This window comes from Orbicella faveolata, unplaced genomic scaffold, assembly GCF_042242905.1.
Source record: "Orbicella faveolata isolate gen_17 unplaced genomic scaffold, um_ofav_v1 contig_46, whole genome shotgun sequence".
NCBI lineage: Eukaryota > Metazoa > Cnidaria > Anthozoa > Scleractinia > Merulinidae > Orbicella > Orbicella faveolata.
The window spans coordinates 2,760,064-2,782,241 of NW_028301576.1; the positions used below are offsets into that span (position 1 = coordinate 2,760,064).

A 22,178-nucleotide genomic window follows, 5' to 3' on the forward strand; every position below is an offset into this window, starting at 1 on the left:
GTCATTGTTCCCTGTTTTACCCTCTGACGAATCAAGTTTTTATGAAACAACTATGATAGGTTCGCGGTTGGGCTTTTAGTGTTCTACAAAAAAGAAAGCCGGTAATTGGTTTGATTTTCTGACCATATATTTTAATTTGGTTTATACGCCACATAATAGCGAAGACGAAAGATGTAAATCTGGCGCATGATTTTCGACGTAAAAAGCTTATATACCTGTTAAGAGTAACAAAACATCTACATGACAACAACGGTCAGTCCACCTTGTGTTTATTCGAGTTTTTGAAAAATCAAAAAAAAAAAAAAAAAGAATACACTGAGTTTATCCTTCTCTTGGCCAGAAAACGTTCGCTGCTAAACGTGGAATTCAGCGACATTTTCTATTTTATTTAATTGAATCACCAAGGAAAAGCGCTTTCGGTTTCCATAGTTGCCTAACTTCCTACAATGATATGTTCCTGTTATTGATATGCCTGTTTGCCATTAAATGGATATAAAATCAGTTGATTCATAAAATAAATATGCAAATATATCACAGTTTAATGACTTTACGCTGCTGGATAATTTTAAACCTTTCTACGACAAATATTTGATCGATTCTGATGTGTTTCCTGGTGTCTTTTCAAAACGTTAATTTTTTTTCTTAGCAAAACAGTAAAGGTCACTCACACTCCTCCACGTTGCACCAACCTACTTACGCCCCTCGAAGAATGGTTACTATAACAACGCCCTTTTGATTGACAAAGTTATCACGTGGCCAAACATGACGTTTTTGTTTTGAAGGACGAAAGTGAGGCGGAGTAAGGTGAGAAGTGCTCGAGTTCCTGCAAACTAACATGAAATTTTCTGACTTTTTACAAACCTGAGGCGTCTTGTTGAAGATGCGGAGACGTCACAAACAAGGTAACTTCTGGTGGCTCTGCACTTTTCTTGCCTGTCCTGGAGCTGTTCGTCGCTTTGCTGAATTATCACGCGATTGTGCCTGGTTGTGACTAATTGTGGGCTGTCATCGCGTGAACTCAAATTTCAACTTGTCACACGCTGTAGATTTCAATTCTTCAGCATTTTGTGGAAGATTTCGATTAAAAACTGAAATTGGTGATAGCATTTTTGTTCTTTTAATTTTCTAGGTTCTTTGTCGGCAAATGGAATGCGCTCGATGTGGGAATTTGTTTTTGTTTCCCAGTTCCTGCGGGTATTCCACGGGAAGTTTGGTTTCGTCCGCTTCACAGCCGAGGTGCGCATTAAAACGATAGTTTGTTGCAAAGAAAACACTAAATCCTATGGAACTCGCTTAATCTTGCATTTTTTCCTCGTAGTTTTAGACTTTGTAGGAATTTTTAGCGAGATTTGTATCATGGTTGTTGATTAAACTCACGCTCCAATTTACAAGTTGTCCGTTTGCTGCTTGTACTTGAGTTTACGTTATCTTGAACGGTTGATTTCTAATTCCTGCTGTTGGATTGTGTTGACGGCTTGTCTTGCTTAACAGGAATTAGAGAATGCCTTCTTGGAGCCCCAGAACTCGACCCTGTTTGGAATATTCTCAGACCTTCTTCGAATCTTACTCCCCAAACGGGATGTAAAGTGAGTGAAGTATTTGTATGTTTTACTGTGATAACGGAAGCGTTTATAATGGCGTATAATGAAAACCTCAGCTGATACGATTCACGTTCTCAGCTGTGTCCCTCTGTTGTACTGGCCTATTTATTCAATTGTGCTGCAATTCACTTTTCCTGAAGGACAACTACATGGCAGGAAGTCTTAAAAGAAGAGCTGGAGAAAAGGTCTTCAGAGTGGTGTCCGTTCGAGGAAGGAAAACATTACGAAGAATTTAGCCCAGAGAATCGGGTGAGTTTTTTTTCCGAGTTGGTTTTTCACATTAATGACTATCGATGTGGGCGTTTTGTTTGTCATGCCTCGAACGTTCTGAGGTTGATAGGCTAAATACTGTTAACAGATTAAACTAATTATTTTCGCAAATTGTACAAGGACAAGAAATTCGCTTGCACAGTTTCAACAAGTGCGACAAATTGAGCGAGTGTGGGGTTTCAATGCAAAATGGCGCTCGACGCGAACCGTGCGAGTCACTTTCATATTTCTCTTTTGAACCCGGTAAAATATTTTCATCTGTAATTTCAATGTCGAACTCTTATACCTAACGGTGATATAGTGCATATCATTTTAACGAAGGTCAAGTGCAAAAGTGATAATCCTAAAGCCTTTGCAATTGGATATAAGTTTGAGCTCAAATTAGCCTGGAAAATAAACTAAGCTTTAAACCTTAATGTGAATGTAAAGTGACAACGTAACCTTTTTCCTCGTTAATTTTGTTATGTTAAGTTTTTGTTGTCCACTAGCCATGATAATGTTGTCATTGTTGATGGAACTATTGTCTGTTGAACTGTTTTGATATCATAAGCATAGTACACTTCAACAATATAACCTGGTGATGGTACATTTGTAGACTGTGGAGACTATGAAAAGGAGGAACATATTTTTCAATCTGAAATATTCATTTTTTTGTTATTTGCAACTGTCCTTCACTTTTTCTAGATCACATTTCATCGCACAGTTTGAATTTACAATTTACAATGTTGCTCACATCTTTAAGACTGTATGAATTCAAAGCTGATTCCCACGTTGATTTATTGTAATGCTGAAGCAGTGGGGAAGCTTTACATTTTAGTGTTGAGCTTCAATTTAGTTCCGTGCAGCAACAAATTGTACTGAAAGACCCACATTGCATCATTATAGGCTAGCACTGACCCTGACTAGGGGTGGGGTGGGAGCACTAACCACAAATTTGGGAATGGGTGAGCTTCCTGAATGACAGCATGTCAGAAGCAACCATTTCTCACAAAAGACTTAAAAATACGTACATTTAGGCTTGTTGAAGCTCAAACAAGTGAGCACTTCAATCAAGCAGCTGCAACCCTCTTATGATGATGTACATGAAAGTATGTAAGCCCTTTCCCTATCAGGGATGTATACATGTAATTAATAATAATAAATAATAATAATAATGATAACTTCTACGAGTAACTATAAAATAACTTAGAATAGTACAAAGTATGAATATTAGTTGCAAAACAAGTCCACAGTTAAAAACTATATTTAAATTATAATTAATTATTAAAAATTAAAAATTATTTCAAAGCACATGAATAGCCCTTTTCACAACACTATGCTAAGAAATGTTTTTTCATGGCCGAACTAAAGGAGCAATGGACGTATACGTTACGTGTATATGTCCTCAGACAAAGAGCATTACTGAGTGCCCAGTTGTTTATGATGGCTTGAACAAAATCATTATGGTTGCTGGTTAGAGAGGGTGTTTGATTCTGGTGGGGAGGGGATTAAGATTGCATCTACGTCTTAGCCACGTGAATGGTAACGTTTGTTTAATGCTTCATTTGCAACTGATGAAGGGGTTTTCCTGAAACATCTCAAAAAATACCATTTAGAACCTTAATTTTGAACTAAAATGAAGTAATTCAATTCAGTCAAAGTGCTACACAGCAACAACTTGTTTTTTATTTCTAAAAGGGGTTAAAAATTGTTGTGGAAATTTTAGATTTTCCCAAATGTAGACGGTGCAGACCAGACACAATATTACTGGCAATATGACATTATTTTGGGGATTCTGATGGCGGAGAATTTTGGTCGTTGAATTTTGTGTAAAGCATGACACTGTTCGATTGCTAAAACCTACTAGTGAAATGTGTAGCGAAACAATACGTTAGTCATTATGCCAACAAGGGTCGCATTGTTTTCCGTTCTTTTTCAAGCATTTTATCAGAACTAAAATTAAGCATTTGCAGTGCTAGAAATTACTTGAACCTGTTACTTCAAGATGTAATATTACACGTGCAACTGTCCCAATGACTCATTGTGACAGCCATTTTTTGAGGATGTAAGATTTTCTGCAAATATTTTCCTTGCGTGCAAACTCAGTATTATACATGTAGAAACTTTGTCAAGAGGTTCACTTCTCTTGAACCTTCTACAGGTAAGAGTTTGCATACAAGGAAAATATTTGCATGACATTGGCAACTTTGAAAACCATACATGTACATGTATGTTGTAAATGGCCTCTTTCCTACTACTCTCTGTATTTTGTTCACAATCAGAATTTTGCTATTGATCAGTATTTTCAGTTGATAAGGTGAGTTTTACTTTTGGTGCTCATTGGATTGCCTTCAATATGTTTTATTGGTTTGCTTACTGCAGGTATTGCTGTTAAAGCATTTGATAGATTATTTGGCTGAAGACAAAGATGAAGAATTGAAGGAATTTGTCAAGGACTTTTTAAATCCTAACTCTTCAGTAAGTTTGCCATGGTTGGATATTTTTTCCTTCAAAGCCTGAAGTCTGTGCATATGAATTACATGTAGATGCTAAGCAGGGTTTAAGGTAGGAAAAAGTTTGTAATCACAGCTATCAAGGAGCGTAATGAATCATCTTAGTAAAGTCTGTAATCAGGGTCAACTTTTATGCTAACAGTTAACTGATAAAATCAGCTGTCTACTACAGCAACCCTGAGTAGTGCAGACTATGAATAATAGGCTATGAATAGCTTTGGGCTATACAATTATTGGGCTGTGGCCACTGCCCTTGGTCTCTTCCAAAAACCATTGATGATTTTCAAAAGTGTTTGCAAACCTTTTGATAATGTTGGATAATCTTCAAGTTTGGGTGATCTTCAGCAATCTTTGGGTTATTTTCAGAAAACTTTGGAAGCTGTTGCCATTGTATTTGTTATGATTTAAGATTGCAAATAAAGTTAATGCCAGCCTGTAAGAAAAGGAGGATGCCAAGTTTGATTGTTAATTCAATGTTCTAGACAAATGATACACTTGATTTATTTCAATACATTAATTTAAATGTTAATGTTGCTCCAAGTTTTTTTGAAGGAGAATAAATCAGCAAGAATGTCATCAAGGTTGATGGATTGATAAATGATTTCTTTTGTTTTGACAAATTTTGATAAATCTAGAAAATTCAAAGGCAATTTAAAATATTGCTGTGTCTGATAATAATGCTAATGTGTCTAGAAACTGTGTTTTACTTTGAATTCTGCATTGAGAGTGCTTAAAAAAATGTTAAATTTTGATGATTTATTGCTAATTGGCTTGTCTATTAAACCTAATGCAACAAATATTTCTTAAGTGAATGTTTATTACACATGTGGTGAGACATGATCCAGCAAATTTAATCAGAAGTAGAATTTAGCATCAGGCTTTACATGTAGCTGTCTCATTCAAAGGTGATCCCTTTTATTGACAGTGATCTGTGTTAATTTTCCTGCCTTTATTCTTATTTTAGCGAGTGAAGCCTGTTGGACGTGATGGCAGCAATAACATTTATTGGTACTTTGATGGTAGGTACATGACCATAATTATTGTGTGATTGCTGTTGTTAACAACTTGCTTATATCAGGTAATGCCACAATTTAATCAGTGCATTGCACTTTGGATGGTACTCCTGAGTTTTGGGCAGTTTTTCTCTTACTACAGGGTCCGGCATGCTGTATGATTGACATTTAAATTTATTTGGAAGTTACATGTGGTAGTGAAAGGAACTAGGAGAATTGTATGAGCTGTAAAATTTATTTGACCACTTCTTTTAGATGGAAGCTTCAACATGACACTGCTTCAGTGTTAATTAATGTATTGAAGTGGTAAATTTGGGTAGTATTCAGAAACTTACTAAGGCAGCATGATGTGGTCATTATTTGTGGCCAAGAGATTTCTTTTTAGTAGGTGGTATTGTCACAGCAGTGTAACATCAGAGCTTTTGAGTCTTTTGAATTTGTTGTTGGTTCTATTATCTTAGTGAGATCAGGCAAGGGGCAGCTTTTGTGTCAATTGTCTTTTAAATGACACAGTGCAGTTAGTGTGGTGAGAGATTTGCATCCATATTTTTGTTTGTAGATGCATGCAATTGGTTAAAATAATTCAGTTTAGACTACCGTATACCAGGTTTATACTTGGTGATCTATACTGTGCAGACTGACTAATTATTTTAAGATCAGATACGTTTTACACCATTTTTCTTGTGTTGTAGATTAAGCAATGGCATAAGCATGTTTTTTCTACATCCAGTGCTTAGGCCAATGTTGATATTTAAAATTCTAACAAGGTGCCCAGGCTTAGGAGAGTGGATTAAACAAAAGAGGTCACATTGATGTTGGGACAATAATTAACAATTTCCTTTGTTTTATTTTCCTTTTTGCCCAGGCTCAATATGTTAGATTAATTAAATCAAAACTGCCCAATCATCAAATATTACCACTGACAGTTACAACTGGTGCCTATAGAGGCATGTATTATCTTAGAATGTCCTTTATGACCTGTCAGCTATTTAGTGTTGTAAATAATATAATTTGTCACTACCAGGGACAAAGGGTTTTCGGGTTTTTTCTGAAATGGTCTTGTGAACCGTAAATTCTGACATGTTTTTAATATGGGTATATTATTGAGGAAAGAAGAATATTGTTAAGAATGTGAATGGTATAAGTTGGTGTAGAATTTTAGATTTTGATAGTTTGCTGTCGGCAAGGTTATGTGTCATAACACTCAGTTTGAACTGTCATCTCTCATCTGTTTAGCGAGTAAATGGAAAATTGAAAGGTACTGAATTATGAAAACTAGCATCTAATTTTTCACTGAATTAGACTTTATAATTCGGGATGATGCTTCGTTGAAAGACTGCTCTTCAACAATTCCCAGGCTTGGGAAAACCAAACTGGTTGGTGCATTAACATTGCTCAATATTCCTCAAAAAAATTCCGCACCAAAAATCTATCTCTGAGTGACTGAGTGGTTTTACAAGCACACTTGCAATTCCCCTTCAGAATAATATTGATTTTTCTCTAGGGATATTCCAGTGTAGGAGACTAAATCTATTTATACCAGTTTAAACAAATATGTTGTTTTTGTTGATTCAGTGTCTCGATGTATGCCAACAAGTTTTTGACTTGTTTTGAAATGTATTATTTTGTACTGTGGCATTTCTATTCCTGATAGAAGTTTTTACTTTATTCCATATATCTTTTATTTAAATTATTTCTAAAAGTACATGTAACCTTTTTAATGTACACCACTATTTTGTACTTTAACAGTTTTAAACTGGAAATTGTTTGTTGTATATTTTCTTTTAATGTTATCACAGTTCTTCAGTTTGATTTAACTTGTTTATTTTCCTTTCTTAGACATAGTCAAAATACTGTGTGGCTGTACTGTCAACTAGGAAAAGATTTCATGTCTGGAGTAGTGTGTTTTCAAACAACACTTATAGAATTAAAGTTCTGTTAAGGACAAAACTACTTGTTTCTTATACTTGTTTTTGATATCCTTTGTTTTTCCTTGTATTCAGAGTAAAAATAATCAAAGAACTAAGAAAAATCTGAATGAAAAATATCATTCAGTTTTGCTATACTGTATGTGAAATTTGAATATGGGATATATAATTTTATTATAATTAATAACAGAGTCGCTTCAAGCAATTGCAGCAAAGACTTGAATTTTCTTAGTTCCAACTGCTCACCAGATTTTGGCTGTTTTGAAAGAAACAAGAAATTCTATTCCTTTCTTTTTGATATTTTCTGCTTGGTTGTCTAGAGATGCCTTTCAAGCCATTGTTTACTGCTGCCAAACATTCTGTGAATAAGCTTTGTCATGGAAATTTGTCATGCATTTAAGAAATCCAATTTGCATACATTTGGTGTTTTTATAGTCTTTGTTGATATTGTAGCTCCAATGAATGGAGCCATTTTTGTGCAGCAGGTGACAGGCCAGTTGAGGATCCAATCACAGAGCTTGTTTCCTGAGAGCAGTGAGTGTTTACACTCCGTTTTTTGCTGTGTTCCAATGAGCTCTAAGCAGCCTCATTGTTCCCCAAGGCTGTTGACAAGATTCAAATTAAAAAGCCATTGTAGGGTTACAAGGAAAATGCAATTAGGCTTAGTCACATGTCAGAACAAACAACAGAAAGGAATAAATGTTTCATGGGGCTTGCATGTTTTGCATATGTTTTAAAAAGTCGTCTTCAGGCAAGAAGCTCATGGCTTTTTCAGTGGGATTATTTTCACTCCAGTCTTTGTCTCAGCTGCTTTAAAATGTAGGTTTAAAATCTTCTTTGGAAATTAAGGTTTATTCACTTTGGGGTTTGCTAGATTTTCAGTGACCCATATGGATCCTGTCCAACGCTTGTAGTATATATATATATTTTTAATTTAGCATAATCTAAACTTAACTTGATTTACTATATTTGAGGTTGGATTTAGGGTGGTTTGGGGAGTTTTAGGTCTTAAAATGTAGATCTTTTAAGGACTAACACAAAATGAACTCTTCACTAGTATGAATCAAAACTGACACTCTTTGTCTGGCCACAAAAAAGCCTTTTTAGAATCCTGCCAGAGGTTTGAATATTTATAACAGCCACAGTTCTGTGACCAGCCAAGCATATATTGTTTACATTTGTTGAGCTTACCAAATGCAAATCTATAGCAATATTTCTGTTTTGAAAGATTCTAAATGTGGAATTTTGCTGAGGCATTAAGATCAAAATGGAAAAAGTTTTTATCTTGAATTTTGTCATTTGCGACATGTACAGGTATTCTAACTTGTCTCATAGTGTGTTTGTAGAAGCTAGAGAAGTTCTTGTTAAAAGTGGATCATCTCTTAATTACTAACACTCACTCTCAATGGAATAAGAGTAAATGTTGTTTAAGCATCACTACTTACAAGTTACGGTTGCATCCAGGCAAAAAAAATTTAAACCCACCAATAGCATTTCAGGTACACCACCTGATTATACAAAGTCAATTCAGTGAACTTGTATATACTGCCTAGTTTCTTCCCACTTCAGCATTATCATCACAAATATGCATCACAGTGTAACGTGTTAACCAAGCTGAGAGCTCCAATTGAACTCAAAGTTTGATTTGTATATTAACATTTTTGGGACTCTTTATTGTTCTTTCCTGCCTTTTGTAATTTCAATTTGTATTCAAATAATTTTGTTACGTGCTTGACTAAATTGGTACTAACTTGTCAGCACAATGTGTCCCAGTCAGCAGCATTTAACTATAACAAAGTCTGTTATGTTAATAACATAACACCTTTTAATAATTGCAACACATTACAGTGTAATCTTTGACCATTTATCACAACATTATAAGCTTTCAATGATAATATTGTGATCCCTGTGCATGGTTTCATGTGTATAATTTAATCTACTTCTTTAATCTAGCTGCCGTAAGTCAACAAGAATTTCTGAACCTGCAGCGTTTTCTTGAGATCTTATGGGTCGTGCAAATTAAAGCAGATTCCAAATTAAAGTATCATCAGGGTTGTCACCGGTCAGGAAATGGTCAGAGACAAAAAATTCTTCAAGGCCAGGAAAAAGTCATGGGAAATTCTATTTTGATTCAGGGAAAATTGAAATAATTTAACATGGCTGATTTAATATCATTGAATGTTGTAAGAGACATTTGGGGTCACAGTGCTCTCAACTATATTTTTCCTAAATGAAGAAGGAAAATTTGTTGAGAACTTATTAGTCTTAAAGAATGAGTAGAAAGGACGGCTGTAAGTTGAGGCCAGAAGCCACTACTAGATCTGACATTTTATGCAGTTTGGTCAGGGATTAACCATGATTATGTGAAAAATACTCAAAGCCCATTCCTGCTGTCCTCAGTATATCTTGTGGAGACCTGGGACAAAACAAAAGGTTTCACACGAAGAAAACCAGTGGGAGATAATTTGTTGTTACACAATAATGTCACAAGGAAGGATAAAGTGCACACAAACAAAGATGCTAACATTTGCAATGTCAGACGAGTTTTGTTGTGCTTTACGTAATAACCTTTAGCGAGGCACCTTCTGATTAGGTATCGACATTTTAAGGTGCTTGGCACGTCATTTCACCATCAGTAAATCAAGAGAATAAAATGTTTTCTTGAAAAAAAACCCTGTTCTGCCATAATTGATTTTTAACAGTAGTGGAGAATGGGACAGATTCTATATGTGCTTTTTATTTCATTGTCACTTTTTCTTTGTTTGTTCAGAAAACCCCTGAACTTTTAGAACCAGGTTTCTTAGGGACTTTTTGTCCACTCCTTGTAAGTTTAAAATTGTCTTTTGTGAGATAATTCAAGTTTAGAAATCGAGCTCAAGGTTATGCTTGTAAACTTTGGAGTTTCAATAATTCTTTTATCTCACCAGATTTGAGACTTTACCGTGAAATCATAGGAAAGAAGGGACGGCGAACAGGGTGAGTAAGTGATGAATAACACACTGAGGTATCATAGTGAGAAAGCCAAAATGTTCAAATCTTGGACCGTGCTGAGCAATTACTGTGTGAGTCAGAAAACTGTGAACACCCTTATTTGATTCTGACTGGTCAATTGTGTACTGACTAATCACAATAAAGTTTATGACATGCGAGCAAGCCTCAAAACTACCAACCAAATTACTGTTTCTGTTTGCGGTTTAGTTTTCTCACATCTAATTGGCTTTTCCTTTGCTACACAATAACAATCTGGTGTTCATGGTTTTCTGAGTTTCACTGTACAATGCTAAAACAGTTAAGAAGATGAGCAAGTCTATGCAAGTGTTGGGGGCAACACCAGATACAGGTAATACACAGCCTGGGTGAATGCGACATGTACTTAGCAGATACTTGTTGATGTTTTGTTTTTCTATAGGATTTTTTTAACTCCAATCACCAGGGCTGAGTTTTTCGAAAGCCGGTTAACACTAACCCTTGATTAAACGTTAACTGAAGTATTAACTTTTGTCATGTAAAAGTGTTTTTCACTGCTTATGTTTTGTGTAGTTTGAGATTATTGAAACTCAAAATGGACAGGAATACAGTATTACCAGAAAACCTCACTGAAAAGTTACAAAAATAAAATCATAATTCTCGGTAATCCGTGGGCAGTATAATTGGGCTTTGAACAACCCTTTGAAGGTTGAAGGACATTTAAATGTAGATCAGTACTGTCTATTACTCTGAACAATAAATTATATTCATTATATTATAATAACCCGTCCATTTTGCCCCATGGCTATTTGGCCAAATCATGTTATCCACCAAGAAAGGAAAGTTGTGTCTTGCTAGTGGATTTCATCCTCCACTTGCTTGATGGGCAAGTTAGGTTTTTTTCTTTTGGTTTAAAATTTGGAAAAATTTGAATTACAGATTGAAGTGTTGTTAGAGATTGAATTTTAATTTTAATTAGAAATTGGTTAATTGTGCTGACTGGTGGGTAATTTTTTTTCTTACTGCCTCATGAAAATGAACATCAGGCAAGTACATCCCAGTTCTGTTTGTGCTAGCTGAAAAACTGATTTTCTGTCCACCCTGTTATCACAATTTTATCATCTTTGGACACTAAGTGGATTCCAGATTTTAAATGATAAGTTTATTGTGTTCCATGTAGAGTGTAATTACTGCCCAGCTAGAGTATAAAACTAACAATAATACTAATCTGTATTATTTTCAGACTTTAACAGCTTTATCTACATGTATGGCTGCAGTTTATAAACGTTTTTGAAGTTTTGGCATTTGCAAGAATTTCTAAACTGGTTTTAATCAGTTGTCTTTTGATATGACTATGGAATGAGATGAGAAGTGCCATCTTTTTATATACAGTGCTGTATTTTGGTGATTACAATCTTCCTTACCATGAGTGTGTGACATCAATCACATTTTAATATTGTTTCAGTGAACACTTAATGTCATTAAGTCAACCTACCAGTAATTAGTTTCAAGAGGTTGTTTATTAAGATTTCCCCCCATTAAATAACTCACATGTATGCATTGCATATTTGTTTGTGAATACCGGTTTTACATTAAGCTGTTAGTGAATTCAAGCATGAATACTCTGAAATCTGCGTGGAAACTCACAGCAGGCCGCTCTGTAGGGTCTTGTTAATTTGAAAAATTATTCCAGTGTTCAAGGCTACCAACTTCATATTTTCTGTTATCTGAGATCACTTCTTTCAAATATGTTTTCAAATAAGTGAAATAAACTGCATGGAATAATGTAAAATGGCACAACTGCGAATTCATTTCTTTGTGAAACAGATCAGTTAGTTTTTTGAAAATAATAGTTAGTATTTGTTCACATGCATGTGTTTCGCAAAATCATATTAATTTGCTGCTTTATTTAGTGCATGCTACACAAAATATATATGAATCTGGCATACCACTGTGAAATTTTGGTTTTCTTTTAGATATTTTACTTTGATCAGCATGGTATTAATCTATCATCTGCCTGAAGTCATGAATTTATAAATATCTATATTTTTTTCTGGCTGTGCATAATAATTACAAATGTGCTGTTTGGCTAAATTAGGGGGAATATGACATATGTAAACATGTCAAACATAGCAATTTTGATCTACTCAAGTTTTCTTTTCTTAGCCATCTGACAGATAGCTCTGACAACAAACATGGGCAAAATTAATTTTAAAGGGAAATTCTGATGTCAAAATGTGTACATACATAGGCACGAGTGAGATGTATGACAATGATAGTTACCACTATGAATTGTATTTTAACACTTTGCTAAGTAAACATGCTAAGGTAATGTTTGCTAACATGGAAATAGCTCCACCATATATGGAAAGTTGTGTATTAAATTTCTATTATTATGATTTGCTGAGTTAGAGAAAATTAAATAAACCATGAGGCTGTTATGTTAATTAGCCATACAGACCAGCTGGTGGTATAATGTTGGGGCCATGTGAAGCATATTTAATGAAGCACTGTAATTGTAGCACTGTTTGGCTTCTTCTTTCTCTCTTCTGTTGCACCTTTTGTTTGTGTTTTTCAATGCTCAAAACACAACAACAGCTCAGGGTATCAAAACTAGAACTCTCCTCTTTTGAAGAATTCACCTGCTTGTGAAAAATTTTTGTAAAGGAAGATGGTTGCTGGGAGTTGATTGTATAGTTGATGTGGTATTTTGCATATTGTATTTTTCAGCTGGGAGACTGTCTGTTTAAACTGTGACGACTGGGAGAAGCTTCTGAGGTAAATACCTAACTTTATTCCTTTAAAATAGAATATGTGAGCTTTTATTTCCTTAACAGGACAGGACGTTTTGGGCTGAAATAGTTTTAGCTGCTCCTAATTAATATTATTATTTTCTGTGTGTTAGTCATGTTATCTAAAACTACTGTGGCCATTCATTCACTCATTCATTCATGCATGCATGCACACAAGTGGGCCATCTTCAGTGTGTCAATAGGCAAGGCTTAAACTTGTGATCAATCTTTTAGTACAAAGTTCTAATAACCACTGCAGAATATTTTTTCCTATGGGAACTAGCTCCTGACTAACAATCATCGATTTTGAATTGATCTCAGTCATCAGCACAGAGTTAAGAATATGCATCATTGTTTTGAATAGTCAAAGATTATATAAGAGTTATATAAAACACAAAACAATTTTTACCTATAATTTGTGCTTGTGAAATTCTGTGACTTGAATCACCAGGGTTTAATGAAAATTAAGTTTTTAAAATTTAAGCGAAGGTGGATTGGCTTTCATAATTGTTCCAGTATAAGTGTTTTATTTAATTTTTTTTTTAAAAAAATCAGGGTAAAATTCCGGAAATGACACCACCCAGCACCCAAAAGCCATCCAAAAAATAACCCCCTAAATTACATGTATATAATTCTCGCTTTTGAAGAAGGAAAAAAAAGCTTCTAATTATAGCCCCCTATTGTGGAGTAATCATGTGTTCTGTTTTACATTTTTGGTAATAGTGTGTTGAGACACATTTACATTATGTTATCCTCATTTAGGACTGAAGAATGTTAGGATGTCTTATTTTTGTGTAAACTTAGATAGTTTTCACCATGTGTTATTCTTGTATGCATCAAAAACTTTTCTGACACAGTATCCCATACACAACCCAAATATACTAGCCCCAGTGTTGTGATCATTGATAGTCACTTTTAAGGTTTTTGTATTCTGATCTGTCTTGTCTGTTCTAAATTTTTGGTGGCTTCTGTCCGCCTTTTTCACAGCTACAATGTTAAAGGTTTGTCATTGCTCGTGCTATAAGCCCTTGTGCTGTCATTTTATTGATTTTGAATCAATGGTACATAAGCATTAGGGAGTGGTGTCCTCTCATTGACAGTGGTTGTCCAAAGTGGAGCAGCTCGGCGCTGTCAAAAAGCCAAATGTAATAAATAGCTATTGTTCTGGTGATAAGTGTGAGCTCCCTCTGATAATAAGCCTTCCTTAGCCCTAACAAAAGGAGCATTTTATTAAACAAGCACTAGCCAAGGTTTTATTATCTGAATGTTATAGTACTTCTTCAGAGGAGTTTCAAGGTCTGTTTACTATTTATTGGTATCGTGACTGTGCTATCGTGTTTCCCAGGTCTGTTGTTTTCTTGTTTGTTGTTAATCCTTCTTGTGGTCCCGTATGAAGGTTACGTGACTGTTACTTGTTAAGTAAAAAAGTGACCCTGTTTGCAGGGGTATCTGTTGATAAGACTAAAAAGAGAAAAAGTACTATTTTTTGCCTCGGAATATAGAGACATTGTGATAATAGACCTTTAAATTTATTGAAAGGGGTTTTAAAGGGAACCTTGGCTTAAAAACAATTCTGGCCAAAATAGTGAATTTACCTTTGTGTAAGTCCGTTTTGGTGCCTAAAACTCACAGATTTGTTTTTTCATTGGAATACTCGGCCTTAGATTTGTCAAATTTGGTGCTTTCAAACTTGCTGCTTGGCGCCATGTTTTTCAGCGCAAAGTTTGCTGGGAGATTATGACATCAGTGCGTTGACTTTCAACATGGCGGGCTGATGGCGGGTTTTTGACTTGCGTTTGGAGTGTTTAGGCATGTATACAGTTTAAAGTTACAGATCAATAGGGTAGTATTTCTAATATAACACTAATTATAGCCTACCAGTATCGTGAAGACTTGAAATGCCGCATTGTTGCGCAATGCGTAATTGCCATTGGCCGACCCAAAGAAAATTTACCAAAGTGTCCATATTTGTGTTCTGATCATTTCGATCCAAGCTGTTTTGATGAAAGCATGGACCTGTCGGAATAACTTGTTAGTAGGGGCAAAATGAAAGTTGAAAGATTTTTGCACGCAAACCTGCACCAAAATTGCGTGCCACCAGTGTGGCGAGAGTGACCAAACAGAAGCGTCAAGAGGTGAGAAAAAAAATTTGCTTTGCTTTGTTTGAACTTAACAAGTTCTTTCATCATGTAATTTAATAAAAGCTGAAATAAAAATATTATATTAATGCGTTATCTCATTGTCTGTTTATTTCCTGCCAGTAAGTTATAAAAAGTTTCCCAAAGGTAAGCATTGTGTATTTTTCTTTTGTTACCTCGCATCCCTAGTACTATCAAAATACCCAATGAAAATAATTCAATTTTGGATGACAGGTTTTAGATGAGCTTGTGTTTAATCAAAAAAGAAGCAAGGTAGACTTGCAAGATGGGACTTGTCATGAGGAAAGCACCAGTACTGAAACCAGAAGTTCAACAACTATTTCCTCTGACAATGTTTCTTTTGGTACTGCTCCTTCTGATGTTTCGTGTGAAACTGTTTCTTGTGACCTGGCATGCACACTAACCAGTACTAATTTAAGAAGCACACCTGAAACAGCTGATCCAAAGGTTGATACTTATAGAGCTGATAGCCCAAGTGGTGGGATCAATATGGTCAATAAAGGCATGCAGTTACCATTAGATGTTGCCCAGGAAATTTCCAGTGAGCATTCATAATAGTCTTCCTCAAAGGTGAAGGAACAAGGAAGCAATGATGAAGCTTCACAAAATGCTCCTTTTCAGGAAACACCAGTTGAAGAAGTCTCTTTTGAGCTTAATTTCTCTCCACCATCCTCCTCAGTAACAGAAGGTGTTTATATCGACCATGATCCTGACTATGAATGCTCATCTCAGTGCTCTCAAACAAGTACAGCATGAAGTTTAAATGAGTATGAGGAATGCTTCAATACTTCTGGCAGCAAAAGATTTTTGCTGGTCCATGAAGATAATCTTGGGGAACTATTAAAATTCTGCCCAATATGCGGTTCCCCAGTGATCAGTGAGGAAATTGAGGAGTTAGAAAATGAAGGGTCACAATATTCTGTCAGCATAAATTGTTTAAATGGTTGTAACTTTATCTGGCAAACACAACCTTCTATTCCTGGAGTCGAGGGTGAAGGGAATCTGACTTTAACTGCAGGATTATTTTTCAGTGGCATGCAATTTTCAAAATTTCACCAGTTTGCTTCTGTCATTAACTTGAAATCCACTGGAAAAGATTGCTACTATGCTTTCAGAGAAAAGTATGTCATCCCTGTTATTTTGTTATAAAATCAATAAACCCCTTGAACTGGTATACTTGGAGGAAGATGTTCAAGACTGAAAGACTCTCCTGTCCTAAATAAATTATACCCCTTTAAGACTCTGGTATGATGTTCATCGTTGAATATTTTAAACCAGTGTATATTCCATCAGTGGATGGAAATGTCTTGTGGATTTCATTCACAACACAACTGGTACAATCTTTCTATGCCCTCTTCACAGTTTTCCGTGCACCCAGTAAACAAACTGTGTATATGCTAACCAACAGTATGTTCTACAAATGTAGATAACAATTTTGAGCACTTGTTAAAATTAACTGAGACTGATCAGTGTAGGTGTAATTGAAACTTTTAAGCAAATATACTGATGTTCAAGCTATGCCATAATTTAATCATTTGGATATTTCAATTTTTATTTAAAATAGTTAAATAGTTGATCTAATAGTTGATATTTGTTGTCGTTTTTAAGACACAAGTCACTTTAGTTCTTGAGTTCCTATCATTATCATCATTTCATTTTCACAGTATTTCATATCTAAGGGGGGAATTTTACCCTAGGAAACCTGTTTGTCAAATTATACAGTAATGACAATATTAACATCGATTAGAAATTGAATGAAAGATTCATGTTGAAATTTTCGTGAAAATAATGGGAAGGCCATGCCAAACAACATAAATTACAAACAACTAAAGAATTTTTGCATTATTACTGTGATCGTTTATGTCCATGCTTATGCTTACCATAAAAGTGAAATGGGACACGGTAGCCCGGATCATAAATAACTGGTACACTTCATGAGAATATATATACATACTCTTAATGAATCACATGGGAGCTTAAATTAAATATATACGTACTCATTTGGAAGTTCAGTAGCAGACAAATCCATGCCTTGCATCAAATGTTTTATGTGGATAAGGCTTGTCTTAAGCACTGCTGTATTTAAACAAACTGCCCTAAAATCATCGTGTTGTGTAATTAATACAGGTAACTGGTTCGCTGTTAAAGTCAGCTAGTGCTGATGCCTCAGTAACCTCTTGACAACACAAACATTCTCTGGGGTGGCTCAATGTTGTTGTGGCGCAGTTCAAACATTTGCACCACTCCAGGTTCAATAGACGTCCGAAAACTTCCTCGTCACTGCTACCTGAATTTTCGTCTTAACTTGGATCACTGCTGTTTTTTTCTCCCTCGTCGAACTCTGATTCGGAGTCACTGAAAATATCCTCAGCAGACGCCATATTGGAAGTCTTCGACAACGCAGTGACATCACTAACTCCCATGAAACATTTCGGAAGAAAACATGGCGGCGTGCAGGAAACTTTTGGTCAAAATTGAATGCTTTGCATTCGAATCATGTAATGAAATGTTGATTCAAAACCACTGGAATTGTTAAAGATAGGCATAAAGTATTATTTGACAACAAAACTATTTTTAAGCCGAGGTTCCCTTTAGGGGTTTGAGGGTTAATTTGGGGGACTTATCACTGGGTTAGATTTAGGGTGGGCGACACAGTTGCAGATTAATATTGATTCATTAGAACATCTAGATTCAGGCCCAGCCAGGGTTATTGTGTATTTGCTCTAGGGTTAAGGACACTAAATACAAAACCAACATAAATACGGATCTTGTTCAAGTACAGATCCAGCTCTGAGCGCAATGACTGAATTCTGTGAAATTAACACAGCTGCAGAACTTTTGTGCATTTTCTATTATTATGTCCATGTTTAGATTGTTTTTGCAAATTTTTTTTTTTTTTGGTACTCACCTTAAATTTTCCTCACAACAACATCTCTTTCAAAGTATAAGTCTATGGCAAACATTTTTGAGTCACAGAAATTCCCTCCAATAATAGTTAACGTCTGTATAATAATAAAAATGAAATTATTTAATCCACCTTCTTGTAGGAAGTGTTCTCTGGATTAATAAGTGGTAGTTACAGTAATGCTAATTTTGCCCATATTGGACCTTTTTGGCGGTGCAGCAGCCATTTTGAATTCTAGTGTTGAGTTATTTTTTTGTAAAAAAAATACCTCTTAGTCAGCACATCGGGTATGTTATGGACAGGTCAATGGATGAGTGAGTGAGTGAGTGAGTGAGTGAGAGTATGTATGTATGTCACACCAATCAGATTGGATCTACTATAAACAGCCAATCAAATTTCTTGTTGTACAGGTAAATGGTATGTGAGAAGATTTGATCCCAATAGAGTTTAGAACGGCCATATTTATTCTTCTATAAAAGAGGAGGAAGTATTCATATGTTGGGTTTACTTCGACATTTTCTGTGGGTTAGGCTGAGGATTTTAGTTATGAACGAGATGAGCCTTGAGGTTTGAAACAGTTTGTGAGTTAGTAGTATGCAAATGGAACGGGATATTTTCATTTTTAGTTACAAAGGTAACTTGATACTTTTGTTTTTCACAAGGAGTAAATTCAATTAGAGGTCACAAATTGTTGCTTCTAGTTCTTAGGACATGTTTGAGAGGAGACGACACTATTTAGATTTGAAACAGTTCTAACGTTTACAATAGTAAGTACGGTTAACAATTGTTTTGTTCTTGTTGCATGCAACTACCGGTATAACAATATTTTTATTTTTTAGTTACAAAGTGTAATTTGACACTCTTGTTTTTCACAAGGGAGTAAATTCAATTAGAGCTGACGAATCGTCACCACTCTTTCCCACAAGATGTTTGCTATCTTTAGTAACAAATGGTAACTTAACACTTTTGTTTTTTATATGGGAGTAAATTCAATTTTAGCTGACAAGTTATCGGCTATTATTTCCAGGATATTAAACAAAAAAGAAGCTTTCATTTCTGGACGGTTTTTACGTCTCTGCAGTAGCAGTTTAATAGTCCTATTTGATGACATTCATTTCAGTCCAATATTTTTAAAGGTAAAAAGTATGAAAACTGTTGAAATGTTCTTTGAAGACTGCATGGCACCACTGAGGTTAAAAGGCAATTTAATTAAATCAGACTTTCAACGTGTCAGAGAGGTTTTTTTTCTCTTTCTTTCTATTTTCGGTGAAGTTGTGTTGTGTAAAAAGGGTAAACTTACGACTCATGTAAAATACGAAAAAGTCTCTTAATTAACTTGAGTATTTTTGAGCAAACATTCTTCTTGAGGGTTGGAAGGGCTATGTGATTGGTGAGTGAGGGAGTTATGCATGTCCGCGTGTCACACCAATCACAGTGCGGGTTGTATCAAAGAAAGAATCAAATTGCCAGTTAGAAAACAAGATGGTATCTTCATTAATCTGGAGACATGTCAGATTACTGTAGTTTGTTCAGTCAAACACTTTATGGCTTACTATTTAGCTATCTTACCATGACCGATGTAACATCGCATGTACATCATAAATTCCCAGTTTCTTTCTTGCTGTACATCGCAACCAAAAAAACTGGTCAAATTACCAAATCATTACTGTAAACAGCTCCATGAATGCTCCTATCTCCGAGACTTCACCCGAAAAAATAACTCTTGCATGCCTTGCGTGCCTGTGTTTTTAAGTAACCATTTTGGGATGCTCAGAGGGCAAATTACTGTGTATTACAGAGCAAAGTCTTCTGTTTTCTTAGTTCTCCTCGATCTATTACTTATTCAATTGCTCAAAATGACACTTGTATGTTTGTTTACATCTATATTAGAAATATACCTCGATTAATTGCAGGCAGTGGGCTACTTTCAGTATTTCACAATACTTTGCCATTGTCCAGGTTATGCTAAGTAGTAAGGGTTTTCTAAGAATCTCAACCTGCTTCTGCTTGCATGGCAGAAGAGTCATCATATTTCCTTCTAAACAAGCCCCTAGACAATTAAATTTTCATGTATGACAAAGTCCTGCGTCTGTTAGTTATTACTAGCATGATCAAAATGTTGCAGTTTTCTTCAAGCTGTTTTCTGTCTGATGTGCTAACTTGACTCATTATTGCAGTTTTATTGATGGATGTTTTCATTTGTTTTTTTGTAGTTGTACTGATGGATATCCACTTTTGTTATTGCGGTTGTGTTGTTTGATGCATATTTGTTTGTTTGTTATTTGCAGTTGTATTCATTTGATGTGTGTTATTTGTTGACAGTTATTTTCAGAAGTCTACTAACAGTAATGAGAAGAAGCTGTATAAATACCTGAAGAATGAGCTCTATCCAGCTGTAATGCCAACAGTAAAGGTACGTCATTGCCATGGAATATAGATTTACTACCACGTTTTCTAAAATGTTTTTCTATAGCATTAACTTTTTTTAGGGGAGTTTCTTTTACAAAGGGATAACCTCAATTTAACTTCTTTCTTTCAAATTTAGATATTTTTTTTTTGTTTTATTAATGTAAATATACATGAAGCTATTTACGCATTTATCTCCCTTACAAGTTCACAGTAACAAATTGCTGCTGTCACTCCAAAGTTCTTGATGTTTTAACTTTTCACGTTAGGCTCAATCTGTCTAGCTTCTAGTTACATTTACAAACTTTTAAAAAGTCAAATGATTTGTTGTCTTGTGGTAGTTGTGTTAGACTCAAGATAGAGTGGTCTGGGTTCAAGTTCTGTGTAGATATTTTTATACCTTAAATCATTCCTTCATGTTACGCTTCAGCAGCCTATCAGGTGTGTTTGGTTGAGCTATGGTTTGTATTTTGGTGAGATGTAGTCCAGACAAAATAATACCCATGACGAAACCAAGTGAGCCAGATATGCTGCTGAAGCACACTGAAAAGGTGCGATTAGGTATTTACCATGACCCAAATTCGGCCAAATGAGCATGTTATTGCAGCCATAACAACAACAACAACAAAATTTTATTCCTTTTTCAGTAATTTACAGCCATGAATTTCAGGTTAATTAGTTGTCTTACAATTCTACACTTTATTATTAAAAATAATTAAGTAAGAAACTTAAATATAATACCAGATGAACCCACATGTAGTCTAGGCTAATCAAGGCGGGCCACATCTATATTTATATTATACCATTAATATGGAATAAGCTTAATATCCAACAACTTAGACAAAGATTTACAAAAGTGTTTATTACAAGTGTTACTGGCCATATCAGGCCAGTGACTTGATATCGTAGAATATCAGGACAATAGACACAGCTTCTGATTGGCTAATTGCAAATTTGGGTACGGTAAACACGAAAAGTCTCTCTCTCCATGAAGGGTACTGGTGAATAAATGCCAAGGGGTAATTCACTAGTACCTTTTCATGCTAAAGAAACTCCAGTGTTTAAGTCATTTTGAATTATATGCACCTATTGTAGGAAGATGAGAAAGAAAAGGAATTGGAGACCTTAAAGAAGGAAAGATCCTCAAAGGCACATCAGAAGGTATGCATGTAGATATGCTAATTCACACTGCTTACGGCTTCCAGGGGTCTTCAAGTCTTGTTTACAGTAAAACGTGCTTCAATTATTTCAGGGATGTTTTTGAAACCATAATCTGTCACATTTTTATCACTGGAGGTCACAAAGTAGTGTATTTTGAGGCTCTTGGGTTTTTCGTAATTTGTTCAAACTTTCTTTCAATGAAGCAAGGCTCTTACTTCCTATAAATTGGCTCGAAATGTGTGCAAAAGGCCATATTTAATGGAATGATACTTAAACATTTCCCCTGCTGCCTATTAAATAATTCTGGAAAAATCTAACCTCTAATTTGGCAAAATACAATAAACATCCTAGAAACATGTTCATCAGGTTTGAGTGTTTAAGGACCTCCTTTAGGAAAAAGCGTTCATGTACATAATAATATTGTACTGTGCTTTTGTAAGTAATTGGTAGTGTAAATTGAGCCTTGACTGTGACTCTGAGAAAA

The 22,178-nt window shown here is 35.2% G+C and overlaps 1 protein-coding gene across 2 annotated transcripts in view; it reads left to right on the plus strand.

Moving 5' to 3' along the window:
* The first annotated feature begins 760 nt into the window (after positions 1–760).
* LOC110057519 (uncharacterized) overlaps positions 761–22,178 on the plus strand; it is a 29,974-nt gene continuing 8,556 nt past the window's right edge. The window contains exons 1-10 of one of the 2 annotated variants that reach the window (XM_089278022.1): positions 761–902; positions 1,130–1,236; positions 1,492–1,586; positions 1,742–1,850; positions 4,233–4,328; positions 5,328–5,382; positions 10,232–10,280; positions 13,002–13,049; positions 20,450–20,540; positions 21,629–21,694. In XM_089278022.1, coding sequence (XP_089134148.1) covers positions 881–902; positions 1,130–1,236; positions 1,492–1,586; positions 1,742–1,850; positions 4,233–4,328; positions 5,328–5,382; positions 10,232–10,280; positions 13,002–13,049; positions 20,450–20,540; positions 21,629–21,694 — 738 coding nt within the window. In that variant the 5' untranslated portion in view covers positions 761–880. Of the gene's footprint in view, positions 903–1,129; positions 1,237–1,491; positions 1,587–1,741; positions 1,851–4,232; positions 4,329–5,159; positions 5,193–5,327; positions 5,383–10,231; positions 10,281–13,001; positions 13,050–20,449; positions 20,541–21,628; positions 21,695–22,178 lie in introns of those variants that run through there. The other variant, XM_089278023.1, reaches the window with a different exon arrangement.